The sequence below is a fragment of the Danio rerio genome, chromosome 7 (genome assembly GCF_052040795.2).
Source record: "Danio rerio strain M-AB ecotype USA chromosome 7, GRCz13ab, whole genome shotgun sequence".
NCBI classification, from domain to species: domain Eukaryota; kingdom Metazoa; phylum Chordata; class Actinopteri; order Cypriniformes; family Danionidae; genus Danio; species Danio rerio.
In genome coordinates, this window is record NC_141027.1 from 38,617,395 (window position 1) to 38,639,115 (window position 21,721).

General features: G+C 35.6%; 2 protein-coding genes and 1 long non-coding RNA gene across 15 annotated transcripts in view; 2 read left to right on the plus strand and 1 right to left on the minus strand.

Annotated features, from left to right (window-relative positions):
* Positions 1 to 3,853, plus strand: part of rhpn2 (rhophilin, Rho GTPase binding protein 2) — a 43,985-nt gene extending 40,132 nt beyond the window's left edge. Inside the window, exon 15 of one of the 2 annotated variants that reach the window (XM_087258792.1) lies at positions 2,231 to 3,853. In XM_087258792.1, the coding sequence (XP_087114918.1) occupies positions 2,231 to 2,479 (249 nt within the window). In that variant the 3' untranslated portion in view covers positions 2,480 to 3,853. 2 annotated transcript variants of the gene reach the window in all.
* Positions 2,205 to 5,547, minus strand: LOC141375410 (uncharacterized). Its single transcript, XR_015495989.1, has 2 exons — positions 5,388 to 5,547; positions 2,205 to 4,491 (listed from the first exon to the last, which is right to left on the minus strand). It is a non-coding gene; the product is annotated as an uncharacterized LOC141375410 (long non-coding RNA).
* An 81-nt stretch (positions 5,548 to 5,628) lies between these two features.
* cep89 (centrosomal protein 89) overlaps positions 5,629 to 21,721 on the plus strand; it is a 109,046-nt gene continuing 92,953 nt past the window's right edge. For 4 of the 12 annotated variants that reach the window (XR_015494633.1, XM_087258999.1, XM_087259000.1 and 1 more), the window contains exons 1-9: positions 5,629 to 5,917; positions 6,134 to 6,240; positions 6,413 to 6,565; positions 8,126 to 8,336; positions 8,612 to 8,687; positions 10,686 to 10,720; positions 11,530 to 11,587; positions 18,321 to 18,428; positions 20,292 to 20,480. Coding sequence is in view for 11 of the 12 variants with exons in the window: in XM_087258999.1 (XP_087115125.1) it covers positions 5,819 to 5,917; positions 6,134 to 6,240; positions 6,413 to 6,565; positions 8,126 to 8,336; positions 8,612 to 8,687; positions 10,686 to 10,720; positions 11,530 to 11,587; positions 18,321 to 18,428; positions 20,292 to 20,480 (1,036 nt within the window). In the remaining variant the exon portion in view is untranslated. The remainder of the gene's footprint in view (positions 5,918 to 6,133; positions 6,241 to 6,412; positions 6,566 to 8,125; positions 8,337 to 8,611; positions 8,688 to 10,685; positions 10,721 to 11,529; positions 11,588 to 18,320; positions 18,429 to 20,291; positions 20,481 to 21,721) is intronic. The other 8 variants (XM_087259001.1, XM_087259002.1, XM_087258996.1 and 5 more) reach the window with 4 other exon arrangements.

Sequence of the window (21,721 nt, forward strand, 5' to 3'; positions counted from 1 at the left end):
GTAGCGCTACTTTTGGGTTACTTTTGCATTACTTTTTCTGACCTGGCTGTGGCTTGATCTCTTTCTGAATTTGCAAGTTTTTTTTTCTTCTTTTTTATTAATTAGAGGAGCTCTGCTCTGTATAACATTAATTTACCTTTAAAAAACACATTTAAAAATTTAATGTAAGATAACGTTATCTTCTAAGAACATTCTGACCCTAGAGCTCTTCATGCCACATATACAGATTAATGAAAGTTATGTGTTTGCTACTTTGTACTTTGTCTTATTAAAAAATAAAATCACTGTCCATTCAGATAATCCTCTTTTCCTTTTCTTCCATGTGTTCAAAATAATGAGAATTTTTCCATCGCGGAAATGAAAGGCTCTGCCATCTTCATTTCTGTCATTCCTGAATTCTATCATTGTGTGTGGGATTCAACTTGACAACATTCATTAAACTTTAGCAATTTATTTTTTAAAAGCAAATTAACTAAACTAAAAGGTACCTCGCATTACATTTATAAGTAAATTAAAACATTATTACTTAATTTTTTAAGTTATTCGTTGCTTTACTCTTTACTAAGAAAAGTAATAATATTACGTGACTCAGGTTACTTGTAATGCGTCTCCCCCAACACTGATCCTTAATCAATCTTTGTAAGGATGTCAGTTTAATTGTTTGTGCGAAGACTGCTTTGTTACGCTCATACAATTATTAGTTTGCTGCGATAAAAGAAGTAGCACAAAAATACAACCACCTCTTTAATATCTTGTTTTTGTTGGAAATGCATCAACACACTAAAATAAAAGTTCACAGCAACGCTAGTTCACAATACCTTGGATAAAAAAGGCATGTGCTGGTTGTGATATTTTGAAATGTGTCTTTTTCCATCAGCTTGTTTTTTTTTTTTTGTTGCTATTCTTAGCTACACTATGATATGTCAACACTAGCAAGTCAAGATTGACCTCGTTCCTTGTGATTTCTTGCACTGTACATACAGAAGAGAATCAAATCACTTTGAAATAAATGAATATTTTAAATAAATGTAATTTTTTGGTTCTATACACACTGCAGATTTTTTATACAGCTGTCACTTCCTGTCTTTTTTGAAAGTTGATTTAGTTGTAGAATGTGGTTGTCGCTGACTCTGTGAGCTTTAAGATGCTGCCTTAAGAGCAGAGAAACCATCAAAGCATGTTCAAATGCAAAAATTCAACTTCTCTTCCTGTCCAAATAATGAAACATGAGCTGTATCTGAAATCTCCTTCTCTACTATATTTTAATTTGGATTTACTACACAGCCATAGGAAAAGCATGTTCATTATCACATGACCTACCCAATTTTAGTTGCATTGGTTCACTCACATTTATGAATTCTCTTACATTGCATCATGGAATAGTATAGCACTTCAGAATCTCACCGGAAGCAGAAGGTCAACCAAGTACTTGTATACTGCATTTTGAATAACATACTACTCTGCTTTCACATTGTTTTTAACATACTACATGGTATGGAAGTATGCAATTTTGAACACAGAAATTGCACACCAAAGTGCCTCTTGGTTGTCATTTTGTGTGCAAATGTATATTTTTGACCAATGTTTTTCACTTTTGTTGGCATTTCTAGTTAGAGCTTAGTGTTGTAGTAAGATAACTAAGGGCCTACTATAATTGTAACTTAAATTGGCAAATATGGCAGCCAGGAAACAAGTCAGCTGACTTAGCTTTTAGATGCCCAAAGTAGGGCCCGAAGGCCAAAGTTAGCCCATTGTAACCTTTGATTTGGCCCTCCATCCTATCTGAGAGGAGAGTATGATGAGCGGGTATAGGCGAGTGACTTTTAACAGTGGTTATGGATCATCATTTCTAATTTGACGTAACCTTTTTTGTTCGTTTTATTGCTGAGCTACAAAAAAGCAAACAAATGAAATGGTTTCAATTAAATGTTAATGATTTTTAAAATGTAAATACTGTCATTAGACTGATAAAGGACTATGCAGGCAAGCAAATCAAGGCAAAAACTAGTGTAATTCTGTTATAAATTAGACTGATTAACAGTTTGGGTTTTTTTGCACTTCATAAGAAAAAGTTGGGCACCCCTGCTCTCTACAGTATTAAGCACTTAAATGTAAATTGACAAACAAATGTAGCTTCAGTATGTACATAGCCAGTGGGTGTTTATTTTGATCGCACCTGATTAGTCATTCAAATCATTACTCACCTCTTCCTCTGTTTCTTTCTCTGCAGGCAACCAAGAGCGCTACGTACTGCGGCGGCCTGTCCAAGACATACTCCATGATCTGCCTGGCACACGACGAGGACGATAAAAACCCCAAGTCTCGCAAGGTAGCAAAGAAACCATCATTCCTCAGCTTTGGTCTCAAGAACAAGAAAAGCAGCAGCACGCTGAGTCTCCCTAATGCAGATTACAGCAGGCCCTGGAACAGACCCTCAGCCAACTACTCCAATTCGCATCACGAAAGCGGCCTCTACTAAAACACACAAAACTGGAGTCAGAAAAGAGGGAAAGCTTCGTAGAGAGATTAAAATTATTTTGCACGGACTTAAAAAAAAAAAAAAAAACAAGTGTAAGCTATTCTTTTATTCCTTTAATAGTCTGTCTTAGAAAATCTCACCTGTAAATTAAAGGTGTTTTCAATGAATCAGATTAAAAACACTACACGTATGCTGCTCAAAATATTTGATTATACTTGTGTTGAATGGCTAAATGAAGGATTTTTCTTTAGTTTTTTTATTTTTTATTAGTTGCATTAACAGGGATCCTCTTTAAATTAGATTGAGGCTAGTAGACTGACTGTGGTGATCTTGCACCATCAAAACGAAACTGAATCCTGTGTTAATCGCTGTAGAAAAACCGAACATGGGTGAGGATAGTGAACGGCTTATGGACTTGGAATGTATAAACAACAAACAATAATATATTATTGTTTGGATTTCTCAAGTATTAACATACACTGAAGGGAAATATTACGATGGGCCGTGTGCGTGACATAAGGTATTGCCAAATTCAAGCAAGACGAATAGAAAGTCTAGTGAAACCAATTTTTATTTAACTTTTATTTCACGTGTTTTACCTAGCACTTCTTCAGTGTTGGAATATTTCACTGTCTACAAAGTAGATTTTTTTTATACACATTTGATAATCAAATAATTTATATTCAAAATAAAGAGAACAAATATATATCTATATAAACATATGTATTCATTTTAAGTATTTGAATTATTTACTGTAGGTTTTATATCGTGAAGCCTGATGTATATAATCATGGGTTGTTGTTTATTTTGCTTTGGCTACATGTGTTTCTGTTACTCCATGTGCATTCTTCTTTGTGTAGCTTTTTAAAATCTTTTTTGACAATATTTAACCATTTGCTTGTTGAAAACACTGCCTTTTACAAACGTCAAAAGGACAAAAGCTTTTAAAATGCCACAGTCTACACTGACAGTCTTATTTAACCATGGGCCTCCGCTCCTCACTTGTAAATACTTTATTATTGTCTGTGAATGTATCCTTAACATTTGTGTTTCTTCACGTGCCACTTGGAATTAAAACGACAAACACTGTTCTGACAGAATGTTTATAATCTGCTTGCATGCTAAGGATTCTTTGAAATTCAATGTCTTTTTCTTCAGAGTCCAGCCAGAATCTGCATCAGTGCCCTAAATTCTACTGCTGTTACATGATGTTAACATGATAAAGCAGATTTGTAGATTAGTTGCTCTTGTGTCTACGGTTTATGTGGATTACCAGTGGGATATATCTGATGAAATGTCTAAACTATGATGAAATGTTGCCTACTTTTTATGTTGTATATGTAAATGTTGATTTAAATAAACTAAAGGGTCAAATCTGTGGTTGTTTTTATTGAGTAAGATGTTACTGTGGTTTACTAACCGTGTAATCATATCAACCAAACCAACGCTATTTAAAGGTGGCATTGCATAAGCAATGGTTATGTGGAGGTATTAGTTTTGTAAGGCCTATTTAAAAAAACAAAAACAAATTGTGCTTCTTTTGTATTAGAAATATGACCGTATATTTCCAGAACTCAGAAGTCATCTACTCTGAAAACTCTTACATTTAGTTTTCAAAGATTTGTGAGTCCGAGATTCACATGTGAAACTCGAAGTAACGGCAGTGCAGGAGAAATATCTTATCAAAAGTGTATAAAAAGGCTTTCATGCTCTTATATAATGACTGAAAGAGTTCTGCAGCTCTGAATTTTATTGAAACTATTTAGTCTACTCAATGAATGATAGGAAAAGCATCATTTTTATAAAACTGCACATGTGAATCAGAGCAGTGAAGGTGGTGTGGTGGACTAATGGGTTTTAAATCACTCACAGACTGGGGGATTTTATGGTGTGGCTTTGGTTGGGTTATTGGAGGGATTGCTTCCCAACGGCAGCAGTGATGTCACAGTGGTTAAGAGCGTCTGTGTGTGTGAAAGAGAAAGTTGGAGAAGATATTTCTGCATCTTCTACAGCTGGAAAGCATTAAAAAGAGCAAATCAGAAATACACTGACTCAGGACTTATTCAACAATTGTTTTAATTCTCAAACTTACTGGAAGCACGCATGTATCCTATATGAGTCTGCTTTTAACAGTAACATTTTCCACCAGAGCAATTTCTAACCGTATGACTCACACACCTACTTTCTCTTGTAATAATAAACATGCAGGATTTAACCCACTTACAAATGCAGTTAAGTTAGGAGCTGGCACAAACTATTAAAAATAATACTAGTACACCAAAATTACTTTTAATGACAGTTAACATTTTAAAAAATGAATATGGATATTGAACACACTACTAAGCTACAAGATTTAATATGGACTAAACATAGATCAGTATCAGGCCCAATCCAGACAATAAACCAGTATTGTTATGTGATTATTTTGTCTATTAATAAAACTATTATTACCAAAAACTTGTCTGTTACTTGTTTGTTTTTGTAATCGTGTTCATTAAACCTGTAACCATTTTTCCCACTAATAATCCACCTGTTGGGACCAATCTCTGTCCAGGTTGTTCATAAAATATCCCCATCAAATGTATTTTAACAAAACTGTGTCATTTGAAGATTAGATACTAAGTATAGAAGGTTTCACTTCAGGCAGGCTGACCAGGCTGACAATAATAGGATTAATAAATGTTAAACCTCTAGTCTACTATGTGTGATACGGATCTCTTTTAACAACTTTCCCTGCATGTTCTGTTGCAACTTTTTGAAGTATATTTGATTGATCATCTTCTCAAGCGTCCTGTTCTCAAACATGTTTCAATTTTGTTTACTTGGAGATTCTTGAAACTGTTACAAAGCCAAACGATTTACATACATTTAAACATGTTATTCTTCATTGAAAACTAAACAAACTTACCTTATTAGGCAACTGTTCTAGTCATTAATGGCATTACATCTAATATATAATATCCTTATTCTTATATTCTCCTCTATCACCTTTTCCACAGACTGCGCTACAGTTGAGTGGTCTAGGCGTCCCTCTGCTGGACAACTGCCGCAGTCAGACATGGCACCATGCCGTTGCTAAGACGATTAAAGCGACATTATGATTGGTTGGGCGAAAAGAGGCGACCCAATAGGAGCAGTCGTTATATTTCAATCGGTTTTCATGGAAAGCGTCTAGTTACGTGAAGTTGAGTTGAAGCTGTTTTTGAAGATTTCGATCATAAACAATGGCTGCGTATAAAAATAACATTTAAACTCTGCTGGTTTCATCCTTGAAGCATAGTTTTGCTCCAACAATAGCTCTGAAATGCGCGGTCCTTAGCACCGTTTTTATAAATCTTAATGTTAACCTCACATCTCTCACCGCAACGAGGAGGTTGGCTGAGGAACATGTCATCCAAATTCAACTTCAGCCTTAGGAGAAAAGAGAAGAGGGAATTTGTAAGTCTTCTATTACCTAATTATAAGACTTTAAGTTACATTTTGTAAAGAACTGTTTCAGCTGCCAGAAAAGCCTGTGCTACATATCAATCTATAAAGAGACGTTAACGGTGTACATTAATTGAACCCTCAGTGTTTGTTCGTACTTTGACGTGCATCCTTTGAAGCATTTGTGTTGTAAACGCTGTCATGGTGTGTGCTTTTGTGATTGTTTAGCGAAATATAGCTCATGGTTTGATCCCTGCTGCCACCATTGCCCCCAGACCTGCTGTTCCCCGCACCCCTCCTCCACGAAGCCCCAATCCCTCTCCAGAGAGACCCAGGTATACCCACCTACCATCTCCCAGCCCATACAAAACACTCTGGCTCTCACTATGTGTATATTGTGTTCTTGAGGGACAGTTGATAGACTCACCATTAACCCTGAATGCTTGTCAAAATTTCTTTACACCTTTTTAACTGTACATTTTGTAATCTCTCTGATGATTATCACAGGTCTGCTTTGGCAGCTGCCATATTGTCTTCGTCACTGACAGGTCGTACTGTTGCCATTCCTTCTCCACGCCAAAGATCTTATTCAGAGAGTGATTGTTCACGTGCAGACAGCCAAGCTGACTTTGAGCCCTATGCTACAGCACTTTACACCAGGTATAGTACTTGATTTCAGTGTCCTAAACCAGGAATATGTGAACCTTTTAGTCAGAAACACTCTGCCTAAAATAAAGTGATTTTATAATAATATTTAAATAATTGGACACAATATTATGGGTGTATAATGGTTGGTTCATTGTGTTACCTTATGAAATTGGTACTATTAACCAGCAATATGATATTTTTCAATACTTAAAAAAGAAATTGCAATATGGTTCTTATTTAATTAGATTCTGTGGAATAGTTCTTGATATTAAGATATTATGCGCCTAATTAAAAAAAAACAGTTACATTTTTATTACCTCATAACCATTGTGCACCAAAATATATAATAATATGCTAATAAATTTGAACTCTGTTACAAATACACATTCGCAAACAATTCACTTAAAAAATGCAATTAAAGGCGGCACAATGGCTCAGTGGCTTGCATTGTCGCCTCACAGCAAGAAGGTTGCTGGTTCAAGTCCTGGCTGACCAGTTGGCATTTCTGTGTGGAGTTAGCATCTTCTCCCCGTGTTCGCGTGGGTTATATGCGTTATATGGTTATATGCGTGGGTTATATATACACTGTCTGCATAAGTGCCTCATCACAATAAAACAACAGAGCAGCAATTGCATCCAATTCAAAACACATTTAAGAAAAGTGTATTATTTATTTCTCCTTCGTTACTTTTTTCACCTTTTGCTTATTTATTTTATTTCATTCATTCACCTTCCTTCAGCCTAGTCCCTTATTTGTCAGTAGTCGCCACAGTGAAATGAGCCACCAACTATTCCAGCACATGTTTTACACAGTGGATGCCCTTCTAGCTGCAACCCTCTCATTCACAGTTATACAATACGGCCAATTTTTTGTTATCCAATTCACCTATAGTGCATGTCTTTGGGCTGTGGGGGAAACCGGAGCACTCGGAGGAAACCCAAACGAACCCAGGAAGAACATGCAAGCTCTACACAGAAATGACAACAGAGCCAGCCGAGGCTCGAACCAGCGACCTTTTTGCTTAAGACATCGCTACCCACTGCACCACCACGCTGCCCATATCAGTATTTTACTTAAATAATTGATACTTTATAATATAAGTCATGTCATCAACATATTGATCCATTTCAATGTACTGTTGCACCCCTATAATACAGTTCGATAGTTAGGGTAAATGGTCATGTCATGTGACATGCAGATAAACATATATTTTGTTTGTTTGTGTTTTTTTATATATATATTTGTCGATATTAAGTGTCTTTAGGTAAATTGGTTTAATCATAAACTCCCTGCTGTTCTGTTATAAACTGTTATAAATAAAAGTACAACAGAATGACTTCTAATCAGGAAAAAAACAGCAAGTCTCATTGATTGTGAATGTATAGACATTATTGAATCAGCAGGAGGGCAAGTGGTTCACTTATAAATTTAATTGTTGGCTTGATTGCCTCTCAATGACAGGAAGTGTTGAAGATAGTGGATTAAACAGCATCAGCCTGTCATCAGCTGAAATATGTCCTCTTTATTTTTGATTCAGCCACTGCAGTGCTTCATTTGCTTTCTCACTTCAGGGACAGATGGCCAGGTTCAGTGACAGGAAGACCCCCTGTGCCTTCCCCAGGACGCACTGATGAGGATGATGATGAGGATGATGAAGGAAATGACATCGATGAGTTGGAGGGATTAGAGGGAGATGAAGATCATGTGTATCAGTCCCTTGAGAGACAGAGCAGAGCTGATGACATTAATGTTGTTTATGCTGTGCCATTAAAACACAAAAAGGTAGAGTTGTGTGTGTTTGGTCTGTATGTGCAGTGCTTTGTCCTGTTGTATGTTTGATGTATTTACCAGTATTCACCATGAGGTGGAGCTGATTCATTTAAATTCTGCTGTAAATCAAAACCTAGTCTGAGATCATAAAAAATATTAATTAAAATCTGATTCAGTAGTCTACTTATGGCGTTTGGGTTTAAACAAAGCTCTACACCTATTTTTTTATTGATTATAATATGTGATTAATATATATTGTTGATTAGCTTATTGAATCTCTTTATCAGAGCGAGATCGATTCAGATGTTGATGAAGAGACTGAAGACTCTGCATTTGATATTGTGTCCCCTCTACAGACTGAAGGTTTGGAATAATAATAATTTTACTACAATTTGAAATAAGTGTTTCCTACTATAATCTGAAATATTAATGTTAATATGTAATGTAAATATTAATATATAAATTCAATGCTGAATATTTATCAGTCTTTGTTATTGCATGATCCTTCAGAAATCATTTTTAAATGCTGACTTGTTGCTCCACTATCATTTCTAGAAAACAGTTGTGGTGCTTAAATGTGCCATAGAATACACAAATAAAATATTGTTTAATTTGTTCTCTGAAATCTAAATGAAAGCTTAGGTAAGCTTATGTAGTTTAGGTAAGTGCAAAGATTCTCCAGATGTAATTTTACAGGTCCATTTCCAAACCTAATAATTGGTTGACCTAATAAAATATGGATGGTTTTGACCATATTTGAAATGTCCCTATAAACTAATGAGCTCTGCTTACACACACACACACACACACACACACACACACACACACACACACACACACACACACACACACACACAGAGTTTGATGTGTTATGAACAAAATAAACATGCAACATAATTATACTTCAGCTGTAAAAAAAAAAATTGTATATCATAATTCTTTGTTAATTGAAAATATTTTTAACTGAAGTGGTAGATATAGGTAAAATTTAGATAGGTGGGGGAATGAGCTATCTCAGAGTTATCTAGTTTGTCTTGTTGTGTTGTGGATAAAATATAATGTAAATTACAATTATACTCCACCAAAGGGACAGACAGAGATGAATTTATTATGTAGAGTTATATCTTGTTTTAATGTATTTGAAAACACAGACAGGATTTAATATCAGCCTTAATATAGAACTTAATATAATAACCTCCTATTTGTAGTCTTTCACCCAGGAAAAATCACAGCAAGAGCTGAGTGATATTACACAATGCATAAATGATTATTAAAACCTATACTCAGTAGACTACATGTCTTTGTTGCCTCATTACAAACATATGTGTAATATACATGCTAAAGTAACAAAAGATACATTTAAACAGACCTTATGCCTCTTTAGGGGTTGCTGAATAAATGTATTATCTGTTTTAATGATGAGCTGTGATGAGATGCTCCATACCTGGTTGCACTACCTGAGAGTTCTAGAGAGTTCTATGAGAAAAAATGCTGTGCTGTGGCATACTACCCAGTGTTTTCAGTGTGCTGGCTTCACTCTCTCTCCAGCCAGAAAGGACAAGAAAACTAAAGCACCATAAAAACTTTTAAAATCTGTATAGTTTTAGTTATTGGTTTACTTTTAAAAAGTCTTAGAAAAATTACCTTATATTGTTTACTAAAATTATAATTATTACAAAGCAGTTTTGATTTAGTTTTTGGCCAAATGCATCCAGAATTTTATGTTGAGGCCCAGAATTGTCATCCCGGTGCATCCAAACCTCAAACCTTTATAAGTTTCTTGTTTCTCATGAACACAAATGTAGATTTTTTCAAGAATGTTGAAAACCGGAAGCTATTGACATCCATAGTAGGAAAAAAAACACTAAGGAAGTAAAAAAATTCAAATTTGGAACAAGTCTGGGAGGAATATACGATTACAAAATTAAAAAATGTCCCTTTAACAGGCCATTTATATAAAGTGAAAGAATAAGTAGTTGAATGAATGACTCAGTGACCTTCTCTTTACCCCCAGCATAGCCTTTGTTGACTTTTTTGTGTATTAAATATAATGTCCAAATTTCATATAATAATGATGGTAAATTATCTTTTATGTTAATTTCTCAGTCAAATTTAACATGTGATTCATTTGTGATTAATACAATTAAGCCGGTAATGTATAAATGCTGCTTTTTAAAATGTATAAAGTTTCTGATAGATGTTAGTATAAATACTATGCATGACAAACTGCTTCTCTTTCTGTTGAAAATATTAGCATTTTACATCCTATTCTCATACCAATTCTATTAACTTTGTGAGTCTCTAAAATGTTGGTTAATTTTGCAGCTTGATGGCTATAATTATTAACATTTTGTATTTCAGAAGAAACTGTTGTTCCGGAAGGAGCTGCTCAAACGGTAAGAGAATCTCTTCACATCAGCCCTAATGAGAAGCTGGACTCATTATTTTGATTAAGTTAAAACAGGGTTTAAAGCTAATTTTCTAACACTGCTGTGTGAATGTCAATTATTTTGAACCCTGGAGTGGTTCTACTCTGAACTAAAGGTTATTCTACCCCAGGGCTTAATAAATTATCCAAGGAAAGAGAGAAAGAAATGGCATTGGCATAAAGGGCTAGGTTAAAGACACCTTTAGAAAGTCCAAGACACTGGTCGTTATCAGTGAAGGAGTGTAAATGAAAATCAGACAGGATGAGAGAAAGAGAGTGGGAAGGTGTTTAAACTGGAAGGGGGAAGGAGAACATGAGAGAGTTTATTAATAATCTCAGCTATTTCTGACACAAGAGACCATCACAGCCATTCTGATTCACTATTCAGTAAGTGGCTCTCTGGTCTAACTGCTAATATATACACACACACACACACACACACACACACACACACACACACAAAAGCATACGCCCCAATTAGACTATATGAAGCTATTCTCGGTTAAAATGCAGATACGCATATTCACATGCACACTGACCATATCATTGCATCTTATAACTCCACATTGTCAAATCTGAAGGCTACTATTACCGCTTGGAGACCTTTACCATAGGATCTCATCTCTTAATGAGGAAAATTGCTCATTAGCGGAGATGAACCGCCTGTGCAGTTTTCACTATTAGATATACTTAGTAATTCAGTCTGTTTCTGTCAGTGGTCTTTGATATTCTGCAGCGAGAATCTTTTAATCTGTTAACTTCCCTTTGTCTCCATAGCAGCCATCATCATTGCCACAGCCAAGATCAGTCTCTCGGAGGAGCATGGCATCTCCAGGTACTTCCCCTCCATTACATCAGCCACATTTTGCAGCAAATCTTGTGTCACCTGTGCTGATTTTTTCCATGTAAAGCAAGTCTTTTTTTTAGGAATCCTCAAGACTTTGAAAAAAAAAACATCTTTTCTTTTTCAGTTTAATTTGGCAGATAGTAAATTAAGAACATTGCTAACATCTAATTGATGTCAAATCCATTTATGCACAGCTTTCAACATACTGGAGACAATTGAGGTAGTTCATTGGGTGATACATTTTGAGAGCCTCATTGAAATTTCTGAAAAAAAAAAGAATTTATTAAGTAGAATTTAATAGTATAGTACACTGTGTTGGCTACAGAATTGTTAGCTTTGAAACCCATTACTGTGAATTAAATAAAAAAATGAAAAAGGGGTCCTTAATCATGCAGTAGCCAGCATGATATTGGACCGCATTTCAATTTTTTGAATTGCAGTCAGTTTTCTCTGTATTATAGAGTTTATGATGCCCTAATGATATGCCAATATATGTTTAGAGTTTTAAACCCATATGATGTTTTAACCAAAGAAATCAGGACAATTTACCATGTGAAAAGAAGTGCGAATTTTACATATATACAAAACGAGAACAAACGTTGGCTCGTACTGTAGACATACAAAGGACAATGTAAAGGAACAACAACAAAAAAGTGCATCAAAGTGATTTTCTGCTCTTGAGATTATAGATTTGGATTGCTCTTGAGTTATAGATTTGTCAAATAAATCAAGAAATTAAGCCCAAATAGCCATACATTTTCTTATAGAGCAAGTCCTTAAAATTCTGAGTCTCTATCTGAATAACAGATATTATGTCGGAAATCCAGTTCTGGAATCAGGGGAGTAAAGGTGATTTCCAATTGTTCAGCATTAGTCTTTTAGCCACCACCTTGCCTCTTGCACTTAAAGACTCTTGCATTGTTTGAAGGAGAGAAGATGTATTTTGTAAGAAGCCAAAGATGGCAAGTTTGGCATCTAGTATAAAAGGTCTGCTATAAGCCATGGACTACCTGTCAAATATGTTTGTCCGGAATCTATTCAGTAAGGGACAGAGCCAAAACGCGTGCAACCGTGTCCTCTGCTCTCTTACATCTATCGCACATTGGTGAGACAGAAGGAAAGATTTTATGTAGGTTGGTTTTAGTGTGGTTTTAGTGTGGTGTAGACGATGTATGACCTTGAATTGAATCAGTTAGTGTCTGCTGATAACTGAGCATGACTGTATTAAAGTCAAACAATTGTCCCCTGTGTCTCCAGAGAGTTCGATTGGCAAATCTTTTTTCCAGGCAACTTAAAATCTCATAGAGGATACTGTAACACAACTTTCAATAAACACAATTTATTGTGGGTCGGTGGGATGGGGTGATATCATAAAACATATTTTTATGGACAGAGTTCGAAATTAGGAATTTTAGAATAAATTTAGACAAAATGCCTGATTTGCAAATTGCACCTATATTTTAACTTTGCATTTTATTAGTATAATGGAATTAGCAGCAATGTCTTGCGATCACGAGGTCTAGTGGCAGATTAGAGCAAACCAGCATTAGTCTAGCCTAGTGGAAGAGGATTGCAGGAAGGATGGATTTACCCTCTGAAATAGAGCATGAAACAGCAGGTCTGGCCAGTTGCTGCAAAGTGATCAATGGACAACTGCCAAGGTTTTTATGCACCAGTAGACAAAGGCTGTGTCACATTTAATAGCAACAGAGACTTCCAGTGAAGGAAGAACTTTGCTGGATGATGATGAGGATGACCTTGGCGGCTAAGATGTCAGAAAAGCAGACAAAATCTGGTCTGTGTTTATAATAAGAGACCGAAGGCAGAGACAGATCAAGGGGAATTAAAACTAGATCAGAAAGACCAAGGATGATACAGCTCCACTTGGAGTCACAGTAAGGGGTTTTCAGCTCCATATCCAATTTTGAAGCCTTGTGAGAGTTCAGCAAAATAGCTTCAGTAAGGATGTTTGACATGATGTAATTTAGCATGTACTGCAGTCTACCTTATAATTCCCACATTCAGACAGATCTGATTTGTGGATTTTAATATTGTACAGGAGAGAGTCTGTGGTTAGTGAAGAAATGAAATATTCTGTCATTTATAAGCCTACTCCTGCCATTAAAAACTTTTCTGCACAGAACTGAAAAAGATTGTAGAAGGCTTTGTAAATGCAGTTTCAAGTGGATCAGTGAGTGAGCTGGATCAGTTCTATTTATGAATGAATCAGTTCAAATTATTGGTTTGTGAACTTCATCATGCAAATTACTGGAAACCACTGTCATGACTGAATAGTTCATTTAGATTAGTCTACAGACTGATTATCAGAACTTCTCCAATGTAATTTATGCAGTTCACGGAAGGATAGAACACTGAACAAAGGATAACAGATGGATGGAGAATGATTTGTGTGTGATTAGGGCTACGTGATATGACAAAATCATATCACGATATATGTCATCTCATATCCCAATAAAGATATATATTGCAATATAGTAAATTTTCTGTAGATTTAATCAAATGATAGTTTATATATTTATATAGACCACATGTAAAGGACTGTTTTTTGTACATTTTCAAGTATCATATTTCTCACTTTATTTACAATGTTTGATTAAAATTAAATATTAATGAAATATACAACACTTTTCAAAAGCTAATGATAAAATTAAAATACCACTAAATAAAATGTGAAATGTAATTCTACTTTTAAAGGGCCATGAAACCGCCTCGTTTCAGCAGGGTGTTTTCACACCTCTACTTTGGAAAAAGTCAGAAAAGTGGGCGTGTCCAGCTCTGTTTAGGGGGGAGTGTCGGAGGAAGAAAAGTGGGATGGTGTGGGAGTGTCTATTTGGGCACGCGCGAGTTTCAGAGTCAAAATACACACACACACACACGGTAGAAAGTGATGGTGTTTACATGGACATCTGTAGTCGAATTATTTGCCAAATTATTAAATGGTAAACTTTAACTGCAGTTTGGCTCTTTCATTCAGGGAATTCATTCATGCCCCTCGCGACAAACGAGATATTTGATTCGAGGAACTGCTCTAAGCGTGTATTTTTCATGCAATGTTTGATACCGCATGGCGAATGAGAGAAAAAAACCCCTCAGCATTTCCCGGAAACTTAAATGCACACGGCAGGTAGTGTCAGAAAGCCGCGTGTGTTATTCCGGTCACTAAATGCGGTGAAAACCCTACACGAGGTTAAAGTTTGGTTGTAGTGCTAACATGTTTACACTCGGTGCAATGGTTAACTTAGTTCGATACGATCAAACTGAATAAACAAAGAGCACTGGTCGCTCACTTACCAAATCTGTAGAGACAGGACAATCACCAGCAACTAGAGCCGCGTCTTTATTAAGAGAAGACTACAAGCGAATCCGGATCTCAGCGTTTGCAGATGAGAACAGCTCTCAGGTAAACAATGTTCCTCCTTAGACACGCAAATTATTGTTGTTGAGCGTCGCGTACACGGTTAATCCACACGTGAGACTGAGCTCTCACAGAGAGAAAATGAAACGAAACTTAACTGCAGCAAACTATAAAAGCAACACTTCACGCTTGTTTTGCCAACACAACGTGGTGTGAGTGTCGTCTAAACACTCTGACAGTAATGAATATTAATGAAGTTGCACAATAGAGCGCGCTGATTGGTTTGAACCAAGCCTTACTCATGCATTAATGCATAACACTGTAAGACATAATAAGACATACTCTGGCACAGATGTCCAGTCTGCACGCTGGAATACAGGCTATTATGTCATGACCGTAACGCAGCTTCAAAAATTCGTTTCAAACCGGAAGTACGAATTTGCTTGAAATAACGCAAAAACAACCAATTTACACTTTTTAGAGAAATATAGGTGTCCTAATAGTGTTTTTAGCAGTGTGGGACACATATACAACTGTCAACAGCTCAAAAAATGTGTTTTGGTGTTTCGTGACCCTTTAAAATTGCAATTTTCTCATATGCTGTTTCTGTCCTCATCCCCATAATGAGTAATTTTGCACTCATTATAAATTTTGAAAACGTATTACCAAATATTGAGTAACTTCTCAAAAAAAAAAGATAGAGCCTAATATGAAATAATACGCTTTTTATTTTGCCCATACAAAATATAATGTCATATTGCATAGCCCCATGTGGGATGATAGTACAATGTGACGAAATTTGGTCATTTACTCAACAGATATGACTTTGATTGGATACAACAATCATCACTTCTTTCTATTCACAAAAATTGGTAAACAATATATGAACATGGTAGAATTTAAAAACTGCATTCATTACTTGATTTGTCAGTGGGTCGCTTGTATATCTTCTCATAGACGGATCCACTGATAGACGTGGCTTTCAAATGCCGTGTTTGTGTATCTGTGCACAAACTCAGTGAAGAGCATTAAGTGATGGTCATTAGAGCCAATCACAGTCATATCTGTTGAGCACTCGAGGACAATGGCTAATCAGTGGTTTAAGAACCTGCTCAACAGTGTTATTTTGCAATTTTCATCTGGTTTTGACATGAACTCGCATGTTTCTTGTAAACATTTCAGTTCGGATTTTGTTTTTTTGGTTGTGGAAGAAAGTGAACATGCGTTAAAAGTTAAAAGACTCTTGCTTACTGCTTACTGCATTTTGGTGTCATCCATTTGATATTGGATTGATGCAAACATGAACACATACTAGGTATAAACTCGGCCTCTTATTGCATCACATGTGGTTTATGTGGCTAGTGTTTTGGGGGGATGTCACAGCTCTTAGAGAGGTGTCAACAGAAAGAAGTTCTCTGTACCCCGAGGAAGTGATTGAAGCAGGTGAGAAGCAATAAAGGATTTACTGAAGCTGTCTGTGAATGGGTGAGAGGAAGGTGCGAGACCGTGGGTGTGAGATTCAAAAGTGATCAGCTCAGTGACTGATATGAGAGCAAGCTCGAGGGAGAAGCAACTGATGCAACATGAGCTTGGTTGCCAGCCATGTGTTTTTGGCTGACAAAAAGATGTGAAAAATTAATGGTGTAAAGGAGATGTTGAAGTAAACTGGGCTGGGATGTGTGACAACAAAAATGAATCTCAATAAAGCTTTTGAAGTTTTTCTTTAACAGTTAATAAACAAAAACGTGCTGAGTGGGTTTTAAAGCTGCGAACTGTAAATACTTTGTCTGTTCATTGACTCATAATTGACTCAAATGATTTGTTCATAGATTTGTTTGTGAAGGAAACACCTCAGTGCCAAATGTTCTACATTAGTTTTGATTAATTAATATATTTTGTGAGGCAGATAAAACGCACAGCATTGTGCCTGAAATGTAACTCACTCAATAGTAACGTCATGTTGGCTGAGCTGTTGTCTAAAATCAATTACATTTTCCATTGCGATCACATGCTGTTTGAAAAAATGGCACTCCTGCTTGCCTCTTATTTCTTAACTACATCTTGTCTTGTTTTTGGGGCTTTCATAACATGAATTATAGGGTCATTTTGACTGCATGCTAATTGGCTTCATTTATGCTGGCAATGCTTTTGGACTCTAAGGACGTGTGTTTGCTTGTTTATTTGCAAGTGAATGATGCACTCGATAATGTCAGCTTGCACATTGTTAAAATACCAATTAAGATAGTATCATAGGCAATAAATATCACACACCCCTAAACTGCACTGGAAGGTTTATGAACATAATAATAGAAGATGGAGACTGTTGGGTTCAGGAAATAGGCTTTGATTTTAGATTTCTTTTGAACTCATTAAAGACACATTGATTAGGCTTCTGTTCAGTGTATTTTTGTGATTATACAGTAGTTCTCTTTAGCTTGAAGGTGTAGGCCTAAAGGGAAGGGGTAGATACCCCTTTGAACAAAGACTTTTCAGCACCACACTTGAAACCAAAGGGTAAGAAAGTTTCCCAGAATACACTACCCATAACGGCAGTATAGCTGCACCCGGAAGTAAGGAGATCAACAAATTAGTATTTTTTTGCTATTATTACAAATTTTTACAACAAACAAGCACATTTTAATATATTCATAACCATGTTTATGTTTTACCGTCATGCTAAAAAAACTCGAAAATAAAACCTGCTATCTATGATCCATAATCTTAACTCCTGTATAGCAGTCCCACAACATTCTGACACTCGATGACACTTACATATCCTGTCAGTGATGTCTAGTGGCTGGGAATGCTCTTTTTACAGTGTCTGCTATAATGTTAATGTTGTTTTTGGTGTGTTTACATAGATGAATATGGTACCTGTGTAGATGCACAGCATAGTTATGATCTTATTGCCATATTATATTGTTATGAGAACATAATATATGCCTTCTGTGATTTCCTGAAGATAAATACCAAAAAATAAAGCAAGTAGAATAACTCCTGCAGTTGCGATCGTCTGATCTCATATGAAGCAAGAGATTGCGATGACTTATGATGACGTGTGCAGGTGCTGTAGTGCACACTCGATTTTAAGGGCCAAGGGAAGGAAAAGGGGTAGGGATACAAAAATAGAATTGGGATTGGGCCTTAAATTTAGCTATATGTTTATTTTGTTATATGGAAAGTGTGCTGCATGTATTTAACATCATTTACTTGCCCACTTACAGTAAATATAAATCTTTTTTTAATAATATTTTACAAGTACTTATTCATTCACCCAATCAATTTACCACTGGTTTGGTACTTCACTTGTCTTGTTTTCTGAATGTTTTTTGGTGTTCTTCTCAGAACTAGACGACTGGAGCTCTCCCAGATCACTGAAAACTTCAAAGAGGAAAAGCTCGCGGACGAACAAAGAGAGTCCAGTGAGAGTTAATGAGAGAGACAGAAGTTCAGGTAAGGGGGCTTCAGCTCTACATTTTTACAGTACTATCTGACTTCCCTAGCTCTTCAGTCTTTCCAATTCATATTTTTGATTAAGTCATTGTAGCACATGATCTGGCGTACCATATTGCATCTGTAATTAATGTTCAGTAAACAACTAAATGAATTATTTGGGTTTTTTTTGGCTTGGAACCCGACTCATTACCTCAAATTTGACATGATTTTCAGGACAGTTCTTGGCTTAAACTAGAGATTAAAAACAAGATCTCCTTAGTTATGCATGTTGTGTAATCACATTGAGTTTGTGTCTCTAATCAATTTTTCTGCTGCTTTAAAAAATAGAACCATACAGGGGTGCGTTTCCCAAACAACAACATAACTTGCGGCTGAACAATCATAGTAAGATGCATCATTTGGGAAAAAAAACGATGTAGTGACAAGTGTTTCCCAAAACCCGTTGTTTCTCTGTCGCAGATACATAATTTGAACCACATTAGTTATAAGGTAAAACGGCCATAATGATGCTCTGAATGGGGTGAAGTAACAACTTCTTTAGAGAAGAACCGCATTATGTTTTTGTTTAAATTATATTGTTTTACATGCACACACATTTAAAAAATAGCCATATTAGTGTTTTTAAAAACATGTTTTCATTTTCCATATTAATTGAAATATGTAAATGGCACATATAGGACCAATGTTTCCTTTACAAATATTATTGAGAACTTTACATTCTATTCTAAAACATAAAATCACTTACAGCTAACACATATTCTTATCTTGTATATAAGTCATATAAATAAACAAATAATGGTGCTATTTATTAAGAAATAAAATTTAATATTTATTAGAAAAAAAACATACTTTAATAATAATTTTAATGATGATGATGATAATAATTATTATTATTTAGTAGGATATTGTTTATTTTTGTCTACTTTTACAATTTGACACATGTAAACCACTACAAAACTGTTCTAACCAACAAGCCCATGTCATATACAGTACAGATACTTAATAAATAATCCACTATAAATTTAAACCATTAAAGTATATTGTTGTTTTGTTTTCACAAGCTTTGGAGAGATGACATAGATTCATTTTTTTTTTTAAATAATAGGCCATGAGCCACGACTGTGTTCCAAATGGCATCAATGTTTTCTAAGTGCATTGCGAAGGGAGTGCAATTGTAAACATGAAGATCACTAAACCAGCCAGGAACTATGTTTCTAACTACAGCTCCAGAGGTGTAGTTGCAAGCATAGTCATTTGTGACGCAGTTTGCAAATGTTCATTGGAACAATGAATTTGGGAAAAACCAAATCAACAAAGTATGTTTTTAATGACACAACTTGCAACCTTAGTTGGCAAACGATAGTTTTCAGAAACGCACCCCTGAGTGGTTAATCTGTACTAATGGAATAAGGCTGAAATAGCTAGACTAACAGAATAAATGTATTGATTAATCTTAATAGACGTATCAGACTTAATAATGTGTGTTAGGACTATACAGATGGTCATAAACATTTTGTAATGTTTTCACATAAAGAGAAATTAATATAGTTAATCTTTTAAAGAAGATTTGTGAATTAAGCAGTCATCTTCCATTCTCCTCTGTCACATTTTTATTTCTTCGTGTCCATCTTGTCAGTGCTTCTTTCTGTCTTGCCTTTCGTGTTTTTGCACTCGTTGATGGATTTGTTTTGCTGTGCTGCTACTGCTGTGAGAATAGTGTTGCCATGTCTTGTGTTCTGCTTTGTTTTTACATTTTCCTGTGTGTCTTTTTTCATATTCTTGTGTAATGATCCGGGATTTCTTGCTGTGGTGTCTGTCGTGTTTTGCCCTGCTCTGTGTGCTGTGTGCTGTGTGGTGCAGAGGACAGTGAAGTTTTGCGCAGTACGCTAGAGGTGCAGCACGCACTTGTAAAGGAGCTAAAGGAGCAGAATCAAATTCTCAGCCAGGAGAAAGAGACGCTGGAGAAGAGATGTTTACAGCAGAGTCAGCACATGAAGCATCTCCAGCAGGAGCTCTGCCACACTCACAGAGAGAGAGGAAACTCCACAGGTGCTACACATCCCACTGAGCTCACAGGGCCTATCCTGTGTTACCCAGATATTACAATTCTGTCATCATTACTTGCCCTCTTGCTGTTCCAAACCCATGTGACCTTTTTTCTTTAATGGATTTGGGTTTGAATATTATTTCATATCCATATAGTTTTTACTGAATTGAATTGAATTTATATTATCGAATAAATAATAATGATAATAATAATAATAATAATAATAATAATTTTTGTCATCCTGTCCTAATTTTAAACTTGCTGTTTGTATTACGGACTATTTTTTATTTTTCTGTACTTTAAGTACATCTGTATTTTCCTGCAGCTGCTAATTAGTTGTAAGTCTTTAACATTAACAGAAAACAGACTACTTTGACAAATGTTTTATTTAATTGTGATGCTTTTGTGTATTTTTTTGTTTCGAGTTTGAAAGCTCTAGTCAGAAAAATATACTTGAGATATTTTGGAATAGCACGAGGAGGAAAGAATTATGACTGAATTTTAATTTTTGGGTCAATTATTCCTTTAGGCCACCTACTGTGGCAAAAAATCTACATTACAAATGTAGATTCTCTCTCATTTTTAAAACAAGACTGCTTATTTTCAAGACTTTTGTAAGCATTGCTTCTCTTTATTAGGTACTACTTTATCATTTTTGATAGGACACAATATAAATAAACAGTATATCAAAGCAGTTACTAAAACATATGATGATAGATGACAGTTTTTGAGACAATTGTTCCATGCTTAAAATCACATACTATAAACCACATTGTCTCCTCGTTGAACTGTTCTCCCTGTTCATTGAACATGGTAACTCTTGACATGACTGAATGATGATATAATTGAATAGTTTTTGCTTGCAATAGTGTACAGATCTACCTAATAAAAGGGCAGCTCTGTGTTGTACATGGAAGTTTCTCCAACTACAGGCATTTATTTTTATATGAAGGTGACCTCTGTTTAGCATGGCTTCATTACTTATTTCAAGATTTTTTTTAATGCCTTCTATACTAAGATTTTATTTTACCCTTGTCCCAGATCCAGACACGTAATGTTAAAATATGAAAGCCCACCAGTTAGTGTTTAATATGGCATTCTGAAGAAGACCTTGTAATAATTGTAGCCAATTTACATTTGAAAGCATACCAAGAACACATCTTCAAGCAGGTCTCGGTATGCTTTTCTGGTCCACTTTTAGTGCACACTCGGTTACACGATCAGATGCATAATAAGGGTAAAC